Source organism: Panicum hallii, chromosome 7, assembly GCF_002211085.1.
Source record: "Panicum hallii strain FIL2 chromosome 7, PHallii_v3.1, whole genome shotgun sequence".
NCBI classification, from domain to species: domain Eukaryota; kingdom Viridiplantae; phylum Streptophyta; class Magnoliopsida; order Poales; family Poaceae; genus Panicum; species Panicum hallii.
The window spans coordinates 37572909-37582765 of NC_038048.1; the positions used below are offsets into that span (position 1 = coordinate 37572909).

Sequence of the window (9857 nt, forward strand, 5' to 3'; positions counted from 1 at the left end):
CAACATTTGGTTTTTCTCATTGCATATTTGAAATTTTCAACTTTCTTGCATGCTGGAATTTTTTCTAGCCTATTTTCTCTTTTTACAAAAATCCTGAAAAATATTTTCTAAGCATAAAATCCTTTGAAAAATATTGTTGAACAACTTTTTGAAGCAAAATTTGACTAGGCACCAAAATATCAAAGCAAGAGAGCCGTTGGAGCGCGTGGATCCAGGAGGGGGACCATCCAGAGTTTGGCCGACTCAGGCCTAACGGCTCTTGGACCCCACTTCCTCCAACGGCTACTAGCCGTTGTGCCCGGTACCTCCTCGAATGTTTCGTGCCAAGCTCTTTAAATGGAGCCCGAGAGGGAGCTCTTCACTCTCACACACAACTCACTTATTCCCTCACTCTCTCAAACTTTGCTCTCGGGTTTTCATTGATTTTGTGCTCAAGTTCAAGTGCAAGAAATCTTTCTCTCTTATTTCTTTGCTACAAGATTGCCCACACTTTTGGAGAAGCAACTTTCAGGTAAGAGCTTTCATTTCTCTAACATAACTCGAATCGAGTTGTTCTTGTTCTCCAAGCTTCAACACGAAGGGTATGGGTCGAAAGTTCTCCGATACATTGAAGAAAATGATGGATGAAAATTCATCCCATTCACGGGATGGCTGGAGCTCTCACCACACCTCCCCGCATCAACACCCCAGACCCGAACCGCTCGTCAGCTTCATCTATGGTGAATTGGTGAGACTAGTTTGCCACGGCTGCAGCTTGCCTGTCTCTTTGGCGTATCTTCATCTGTATCCCCGCACACGTGGAAGTAGTCTATTGCTTCCCGCTATAGGCTGGGCCCTCTTTTTTTCCGTCAACAGCCCAACACCAACCAAGAAGACGGAGACGTCATGCGGCTCCCTTTTCCTTTTTTTAGCGTCACGCAACAGTTAACGGAAATTAATGGAGGGAAAAAGAGCTGCCTAAGAAGTGGCGCCAATTACGACAAATATAGATCATCAATTGGCATCTTCCTCAACGACACAACAACAATGGCTTCTTAACCAAATTTCCCTACGCCTCACCAGAATAACTACATAGTTGTGCTAGTGTCATTACTTCCATAAGTACAAAGCATCATCACGCCACCTGCTACTGACGTTGCAACATCCTCATCAAATTTCTTCATGATCAACACTCAGTCTGGTGACACATAAAGGATAGAGTTAGAAAAGATAGAATTAGACATTGTAAGTCATACCCCAATATCATTCATAGTATGAGTTTTTTTTTCTATACTTTATGTCTAACTTATTGCACACGGCACCGTCTACAAATCCAACTAGGATTCTAGAAAAAATGATTCTGCCCAAGTAGAAAATTCTCTGGAAGACAACATACCAAAGGTTGGTATGAAATTCTATGCTGAGCAAGAGGCATATGACTTCTACAATTTCTATGCTCGAGTCAAGGGATTTAGCATCCAGAGGAGTAGTTCACATAATGTGAAAAATACTACCACAATAAATAATAAAACTTTTTGTTGTTCTCGTCCAGGTATAAAATGAAATTATGTAATATTACTTTTATCCATGGTTCGGGATAGAACATCTTTTTATCAAATTATTTATTTATCAATAGGTATTCGAGGTCCTGATAAGAAAGAGGAGTCTTCCAAGTATAGTAGACCAAGACCCGATATATGTGTCAAGCTCTCATGAAGATCAGTCTCAAAGATAGATTCTACTACATCTATGAATTTGAGCCTGAGCACAACCATATTCTTACTATTGAAGACCAGAGACCTGATGTCATACGTTGAAGATACTTGATATTAACAATGTTAAAAAAATTCCTAAGCAATACATATTGAAAAGATGGACGATTGATGCAAAAGTTCTTCATATCAAGAGAAATTCTGAGACACAAGAAGATCCCAAAACAAAGCTATCACAACGTAGAAAAGAGTTATCTAGAATATTTCTTAAATTAGCTGCCCAAGCTGTAGAATCTGATGAAACATTCTTTATGGCTGTAAGCAGTGCAGAGCAATTAGCAGAAGATGTGGAGAAAAGCTTGGGAAAAAGATTTGATCCAGACTTGGATAGTTTGACTCATACATAAGGTTTGCACTGTGCTATAATATGAACCTGAATAATACTTATGTTAATACTATATAGCTGCATGATCAAACTGTTATGTCTGTTTTTTCCAAACAATCAACTTTTTGTAGGAACACAACAGAAAGACGAGGTTATAAAACCAAGAGGTATCGAGGTCAAGGAAAAGGAAGATCGTGGATATAAGAGACCAATTGGTGGTTTTGAGAAGGCAACACGGCAGCGAAAAAAGATCAAGAATGACCTAAAGGCATCTGATTCAGCATTGAAAGTAAATACTAGTTCTGCATCAGGTTTCGAGAAGACAACACGAAAGAGGAAAAAACCATGAATGACCCAAAGACATCTAATTTTCCAATAGAAGCGATAGCACATTCACATCCATATAACACTATCCTAGTATAAGATTTCTACGGTATTTACCATTGCAAAGACTTATATGTTGTGCTGATATTAATATTCCTCTTTTGTTGGTATGCATGTCCATTTAGAGACTAGTACACACCAACATCACATACAAATACCAAGCTACTATCTGGTTGAAAATGCTTTCATGCCTCCATACTTTGGTCCTTTCTTTGGGACTCCTGACCATGGTCAAGGGACACAACCAGGAAATGCTACTCAGTCATTTAATGCAAATCCCAACAGTATGTTCTTTGGGACTCATGATCAATGAATCCTATGTATGCAACAATTTATTTTACAAAGGAACTGGACTATCTGTGTCTCATTTTAATTATTCGGTAAGCTAGATTTCATTCCATTCAGGCTGCATAAAAATATAATCTAAAGTGGAAAAGTGCATATTCCTAAACAAAGGGACTAGCATTGGAAAAGTGCATACCTCGCTGCCACACACACTGCTGTAAGAAGAGGTTCTAGAAGTGTTACAGCTTGTCCCGCTGCAGTGACTTCAACTCGACGCAACTAAAGAGAAAGCACCAAAATCGAACTCCCCCTCGCCAGATCGAGATCCCCCAGCAAGAATCGAGTTGCTGATCACCCAAATCGAAATTAGAAAGCAAAAATAGAGGTCCTGACCATCCAAAATCAAGATCAAGCAGCTAGAAACGAGGATCCCCCTATCATAATCAGCTCGCCGCCACCGAGCTCGAGTTTGCTACTACCGCTTCTTGTCAGAATATGAAGTTTCTCTCTTCCCAAATCGATTGTCTCAACCTAAATGGATCTTCTTGCCGCACAGATTAAGCTTCCCCTGCTATATCGAGCTCTTCAGATTCCGTATTGCTATACGTCAGACGAGAAGGTTGGAGCGGAGTAGGGGAAGAATAGAACGGAGCAAAAACGGGGAACAAGACGGCTCCGTTTTCTCGGTGCGGGACTTTTGACGGGAAGAGAATAGAAGACCCAGCTCCTGGTAAGAGCCAATATATGATTTTCACGTGTTGGGGAATACGAATGGGGATAGGAAAAGGAATAGGAAAAGGGAACAGTCAAGCTGCAGCCGTTTGCCATCAGGAGCCCCGCCGGACCGCTCCCGTGCGCCACGGCGGGTGAGGCGGTGCTGTCGCCAGCCGGATTTTTTTTTTTCCACCTGCAAGCAAGCAGGACTAAGGGCCTGTTTGGGACCGCTCTGCTTCACAAATCGCAGCTCAGCTCCATGAACTTCACAGCAGAGCAGCTCAGCTTTAAAGTTGCAGAGTTTTTGAAAGTGTTTGGCTAGCAGACCAACTTCAACTTCAGAAAAAAGAGATTCGGATTGGAAAAGTCTCTTATGCCCTTGAACGATGTATGAAAGGATTTTATTTACGATGTACAACATGGCTGATGCCCGCCGCGCCGTGGCCGCCCGCGCCGCCCCTGCCAGCCGCCCGCGCCGCTCCTGCCAGCCGCGCCCGCCGCGCCGTGGCCGCCCGCGCCGCCCCTGCCGTGCCCGCCCGCGCCGCCCCTGCCGTGCCCGCCCGCGCCGCCCTTGCCGCGCCCGCCGCGCCGCCCCTGCCCGCCGCTGCCGTGCCCGCCCGCGCCCGCCCCTGCCCGCCGCTGCCGGGCCCGCCCGCGCCGCCCCTGCCGGCCGCTGCCGTGCCCGCCCGCGCCGCCTGCGCCCGCGCCGCTCGCGCCCGCACCGCCCGCGCCCACGCCGCCCCTGCCGTGCCCCCGCCCGCGCCGCCCGCGCCGCTCGCGCCCGCACCGCCCGCGCCCACGCCGCCCCGCCCGCGCCCCCGCCCGCGCCCGCGCACCACGCGCCCGCCGCGCCGTGGACCGCGCCCCACGCGCCCGCCGCGCCGCCCGCGCCGTGGTGGGAGATGGGAGGAAATAGAGGGACGAGAGCAGACAGGGGGAGGAAGATGGGGGGGCGCGGGTGGGATAGAACAGATAGAAGAAAAACGTTTCAGGTGTGTAATCAGTGGCATTGGTGGGTAATTTTCCCCCAACTTCACGAGGGAGTTCAAAACGGCTACTCGTGAAGTACCCTTTTGGCTGCTTCATGGATTTCGTGAAGTTGGGGCTAACTTCACGTTTTTTGGTGAAGCTGAGCTGGTGAAGCTGGGGGTGTTTGGCTACAGTTTCGCGAAGCGAAGTCGAATTTCGTGAAGTGAAGCAGTACCAAACATACCCTAAAGCACATTTCAGCGCGGGGCAAATCGCGTCGGGCCTCGAATCCCTCTCCTTTTGTTGCAACCAAAACGATGGGCCAAAGATGCTTTCCAGCCCAAATGGGAGCGCTTGCAACAGCCCAGGACCCCAGGTATCCCCGTCCATGCACATTTTGTGGACAAATGTGATGCATGCATGATCCAGCCCAAATAGAATCAGTTACTCAAATCTTTTTTTAGTGGATCAGTTACTCAAATTTGAATGAACCAGTTTCACCGACTGTTCGAGCTAGCTGAAACAATGAAACAACCCCAAGGGGCCCCCAAATTCAGAGCGCGCCAGCACTGCTCACCGAACCAACCGCCGCACGCCACGCCATCCCCGTCACGTAACGGTAATTTCGGGCTCGATCTCTGGACGTCCTCCGACGGGAATCCGGGGCAAATTCGAAGCCCCCCGTGCGCCTGCGTACGTGCGCAGCAGTTAAGGCCGCTCTGCCGCCCTTGGTGGCTGGCGAGCTGGAACCTGGAAGGAGGGGCATGGAATTCCTTCCCAAACGCCTTGCCTTAAATACGGCAATCCCGCGGCATTGATTGCGCGACGGGCACGCCCGCCCGTTAATTCCGTGCCGCCCTCTGCCTCTTTCAAATTCCATCCCCATCCCATCCCCCCTCGCGTCTTCGTTCCTGGAGCAGCACGGGAGCAGAGCGGGTGCACGGGCGCGGCGGAGCGGAGGAGATCGGGGGGAGTAGTAGAAGAGGTATCGAGGCCCCCGGGGGCCGCCGCCGGGCTCCGCGATGCACGCGTGCTTCCATGTCGCTGGCGGCGGCAGCAGGGTCGCCAAGTCCATCGGCATCATCGCCAAGAGCGTACGCCCCACGCCGCCCGGCCCCTATCGCTCCCCCCTCACTGTTCGTTCTTCCCATGGCGGCGTGTGTGATGTAGTGTAATGTGTTCGTGTCCGTGGCGTGGGCAGATGAAGGCCCTGTCACTCACCAAGGTGAGGGCGGCGAGCGGCGGTGACGACCAAGAGCGGGCGCCGCGGCGACAGCGGCGGCGGCGGCAGCACCGGCGGCGTTCCCACGACGCCGAGGAGCCGCGGGACAAGGACGCCGCCGCGGCGTCGTCGTCGTCCGCGTCCTCGTCCGCCAAGATCGCGCCGGCGCAGCCGCACGAAGCCGACGCCGGCGATCACCACACGGATCGCCTCCACGCGGGCGAGGAGCAGCGGGAGCATGGAGGGGCGAGGCACGAGCACTGCGACAAGTGCTGCTCTCCCTTGGACGCCGGCGGCGGCGGCAGCGGCGGCCGCGCTGGGGACGAGGAGGAGGCTGCCGCGGGCGTGGCGGACAGCGACCGGGAGTGGGCGGCGGAGCCGGAGCCCGGGGTGCTCATGACGCTGGTGTCGCGCGGCGACGGCACCAACCACCTCCGCCGCATCCGCTTCAGCGAGGAGTACTTCGGCGACGCCTGGGCGGCGCAGAGCTGGTGGGCCGACAACTGCGACCGCATCGTCGAGCTCTACAGCGTCGTCGTCCAGCCCGAGCACCCCTCGCACGGCGACGAGGACGACGACGATCCGGCAGCCCCCGTCACCCCGTGCCAATCCGAGGACGACGACCACCAACATTCGGTACGCGTTTGATTCTATTTCCCGCTCGCTGCTCCGATCACTTGCACTGTGGAGTTCGGCCACCTGCCTCCACCGTACCGGAGCAACTAGCAGCCGCGTACTGCAGCGAGGCAATAAAAGATTTGCAATGCCGCCATAAACCATGATCCGATTTGGCATCTCGTTTCAAATTCATGTTACGATCGTTGGTACCAGTACTCGCAATCCAGCCTTCTTTTCGGCGATGGGAGTACACCTTTCTTTCTCCCTTGCTACTGGCTGTACGCCTGATGATAAATATGCGGCAGAGTACTGATCATACTTTCCTGCAGCAAATTAAATCCCCAGCTCACACATTGCACCGACTGCATAGAATCTTAGTTTTGCCACTGGCTTTTGTACCAAAGTATCTCACCTCTCACAACTACTGCATGCAATCTGCTCTGCCTTTTCGCCTTCTAGAACAACGAAGGTGGACTGATGAAGTGATGACGATGATGATTCTGATGATTGCATCGTGTGGGGTTCATAGGATGGGATCGGGGAGCTGGAGTACTCGGCGTCGGCGTCCGGAGGGTCCACCTCCAACTTCTCCGGGCCGTCCAGCGGCAGCGGCAGCGGGTCGGCCAACAAGGTGGACTCCCCAATCCTCGGGCTCGTCACCGAGGCCGACAGCTTCACAAGGGCAGCCCAGACGAAGCACAGCTACAAAACAACGAGACAAGGACAGTGACACTTACCTGGAAGATTATACGTGTTCATCAGCCTCATTACAACCTGATGAGTAACTGATGGCGACCCCTGCTGCATCCTGACTGAAATCCTTTACAAAACCGTTTCCAACGGTTGTTACAGTGCCTAACTTATAGTTGCACACTACGGCTGTTTGCTTGTATGATATTTTGCTGAAATGTACATAGTATTTACAATTTAGCCCAGATTCGAAATGGAAGATCGAACTCGATCCTATAATAAAGTTTGTTCATATCACCTTATGAGCTTATCATGGTGTAGTGTCCATTAAATAAAAAGTTATCAACCGTATGGCCAGATAATCAATTGTACATCGCATGATATGAGCTTCCCATAAGCACTCTCAAAACAGGTACAGAACAACCTCTGTTTCGTCAGAAACAGAAAAACATCCAATTTTGCCAATATATTGGTGATCAAGCATGGTGGAATACGGAAAAAACACTTAAAGATTGTACAATCTGGCCACCTAGTTTATACTAGTCCCCTCAACCTGAAGGGAACACTTCTACATCCTTGCTCGACGCTTCTGCTTCGACTAGGCCTCCAAGTTCAGTTTGCCCTAGGTGTGCAAAGGAGTCTGGTCTACAAGCAGAAGGGGTGCAGAACATATCATCCACTGTGACATTGAGCCAGAAACATTCTTCTCAATGATATTTCAGCCAATGTCGCCCTGGATTGGCGTCAAGAACATCAGCATCCCCCAACAAATTGGATGTTGATCCTTCTGGGACTTGTTTCTAGCAGGCCAAATGCTGAAGAAGAAAGGATTCGTGATACAGGAACAACACCGAGTGACTCGGCCATAGGCTGCTGCCGATCTGGCCAGATCGACTTGCTGGTGGTGGTCCACGAGGAGGCTTCCTTTGGCATGAAGGGCCAAGAACTGGAATGGTCCGTGTCCGTGGCCCTCTGGTGCCCCCAGGCATCCATAAATAGGCGCAGGTTTTTTATGGAGCTGCCGAGATCCCTGTGCTTCCTGAATCCTGATCCAGCATCCTGCGTAGGTTCAATTTAAACTCAGCAATGCTGCATGCCGTCATAAATAAGCTGCAGTCTCAAAAGAGATACTAGCAGACACTAAATAAGTTCCAGGCAGGCAGGGACATGAACTAATAAAATCTTCGGCTATGCAGTGCCTTCAGTGAGTTCAGTCTGCTGCAAGAAATTTGTTGAAGCAAATCACCCAAATCTCTATTCCTGAGTAACAAGTCCATAGCCTAATACCACCAACAGGCCATGCTTACCGCTGCATTTGCAGGTGTATATGGCGAATGGAATCACAAGTTTGCGGTTCAATGCGGTTTATGCAATACTGTCAGGCAATGGCTCGTGCAGCGAAATCACTGTAAAGAACATGACATTTTGCCACAATCATAGTAAACTGCACAAATTTGCAATTGCCTCGTACGATCAGTATCAAACAATTCCAGTTCCAGCGAGTATCCCGTCGAGCATGGTATACCTCTCAACAGCATCTCAGATGCGGTTGGACCGGACCCAGAAGAGCTCCCTTATGAAGGCGACGACGATCACGACGCAGGGCACGGTGGTGAGCACCACGCCCGCCACGGACATCGGCGGCCGCGCCGTCAGCGGGCCCCTCCGCGCCCGCCGCCGGCGCGCGTACGCCGAGAGCTCGGCGTCGCCCCACCGCTCGGGCGCCGGCTCGATGGCTGCCGAGGGCACGAGCGGCGGCGGGAGCTGGAAGGGGCACCGGGACCGCCAGGACGAGGGCGGGAGGCAGAGGCGCGCCGCGCGCGGGAGGAAGACGGAGGTGAGCGCCCAGCGGAGGAGCGAGGCGCCGGGGCAGAGGAAGGGCGGGTACGACGCGGTGGAGCCCGGGCCCGACGGCGGGCACGGGACGCGGGAGGCGAGGAAGAGCTGCGAGTGGAGCGACGGCGAGTGGGACGGGTGGGTCAGGATGTGGGTTAGGGCCTCGGCCCGCTGCGCCCACGTGGGAGCGGGAGCGGGAGCGGCGAGCCGAGCTTGGGCACGGGGCTTGGCCTCCGCCATGCGGGATGCGAGTAGGAGACGGCGGCGGAGGCAGGATCGCAGGAGGGCGAACGGGGCAGGATAAAGCTAGGCCAATCGGAAGTTTAGATTTCAGAATTGGGTAATGGATGGAAACGCGTATAGAAACTTTGGCCTTCGTTGTTTCGTTTTGTCTTTTGTTTGGCGTACAAATGCTACCCGCCTTCTCATCTGGTTCACGTATTTATAACAAAAAAGTTTACAACAAATTGCGTTGGAAATCAAGTCCTTGTATCAAATTAACATGTGAGGCTCGACCTTCGTCGACTCTCAAATTCGGCTCCTTGACATTCAACAACATGGCGCGGTCCGGTTTCAACCTGGACAATCCGTGTAACTAGCTCATGCTAAACCGTTTCTAGAGGGCTGGTTCGAATCGGTTTGAACCGAGTAACCTGTTCGAGGCTGAACCGCTGAAGTAATATACTAGCTTGTACATAACACAAATGTGCCTTGGCGAGTCTGTCTTCATGCGGCACCTCGTAAACACCGGGGACATCATGCCCATCCACGCACCTGCGGCCGCATCGTCGTCAAAGAATTCGTTCTCCAGTGTGAGGATCAATGGTGGTTAATTCTGGATGATAAGTGATTGATAATATTACGTGAATTTGATATTTCTTGGCTCGTGATGCGCAGGCACAAAATGCGATATGACGGTCGTCGGATGCGGTGAAGGTCAAGCGAAAGGTTCATGCAGATGGACCAAGGACGGTGAAGGATGAACGCGAGTAGGCTTGGACTGAGGGATCAGAGGAGTCTAATGGAGTCACGGGTGATACATGTGATGCACTAAAGAGCAAAA

The 9857-nt window shown here is 51.8% G+C and overlaps 2 protein-coding genes and 1 long non-coding RNA gene across 3 annotated transcripts; 2 read left to right on the forward strand and 1 right to left on the reverse strand.

Moving 5' to 3' along the window:
- Positions 1 to 392: 392 nt before the first annotated feature.
- LOC112901199 lies at positions 393 to 2813 on the forward strand. The gene is made up of 3 exons (XR_003230261.1): positions 393 to 511; positions 2017 to 2099; positions 2208 to 2813. It is a non-coding gene; the product is annotated as an uncharacterized LOC112901199 (long non-coding RNA).
- A 2298-nt stretch (positions 2814 to 5111) lies between these two features.
- LOC112901723 (putative protein Brevis radix-like 5) lies at positions 5112 to 7206 on the forward strand. Its single transcript, XM_025970693.1, has 3 exons — positions 5112 to 5522; positions 5630 to 6286; positions 6798 to 7206. Exons 1-3 carry the CDS (start codon positions 5451 to 5453, stop codon positions 6996 to 6998), a joined length of 930 nt encoding a protein of 309 aa, XP_025826478.1. The 5' UTR covers positions 5112 to 5450; the 3' UTR covers positions 6999 to 7206.
- A 148-nt stretch (positions 7207 to 7354) lies between these two features.
- LOC112901725 lies at positions 7355 to 9117 on the reverse strand. The gene is made up of 2 exons (XM_025970694.1): positions 8484 to 9117; positions 7355 to 8017 (listed from the first exon to the last, which is right to left on the reverse strand). Exon 1 carries the CDS (start codon positions 9032 to 9034, stop codon positions 8498 to 8500), a length of 537 nt encoding a protein of 178 aa, XP_025826479.1. The 5' UTR covers positions 9035 to 9117; the 3' UTR covers positions 7355 to 8017; positions 8484 to 8497.
- Between the last annotated feature and the right edge of the window lie 740 nt (positions 9118 to 9857).

What these genes read in the sequence shown, in the direction of transcription:
- LOC112901723 (XM_025970693.1), top strand. Translation starts at nt 5,451, where the DNA reads ATGCACGCGTGCTTCCATGTCGCTGGCGGCGGCAGCAGGGTCGCCAAG. An exon ending in TCGGCATCATCGCCAAGAGC is followed by an intron (nt 5,523 to 5,629) that starts GTACGCCCCACG and finishes TGGCGTGGGCAG; the next exon opens with ATGAAGGCCCTGTCACTCAC. An exon ending in ACGACGACCACCAACATTCG is followed by an intron (nt 6,287 to 6,797) that starts GTACGCGTTTGA and finishes TGGGGTTCATAG; the next exon opens with GATGGGATCGGGGAGCTGGA.
- LOC112901725 (XM_025970694.1), bottom strand. Translation starts at nt 9,034, where the DNA reads ATGGCGGAGGCCAAGCCCCGTGCCCAAGCTCGGCTCGCCGCTCCCGCT.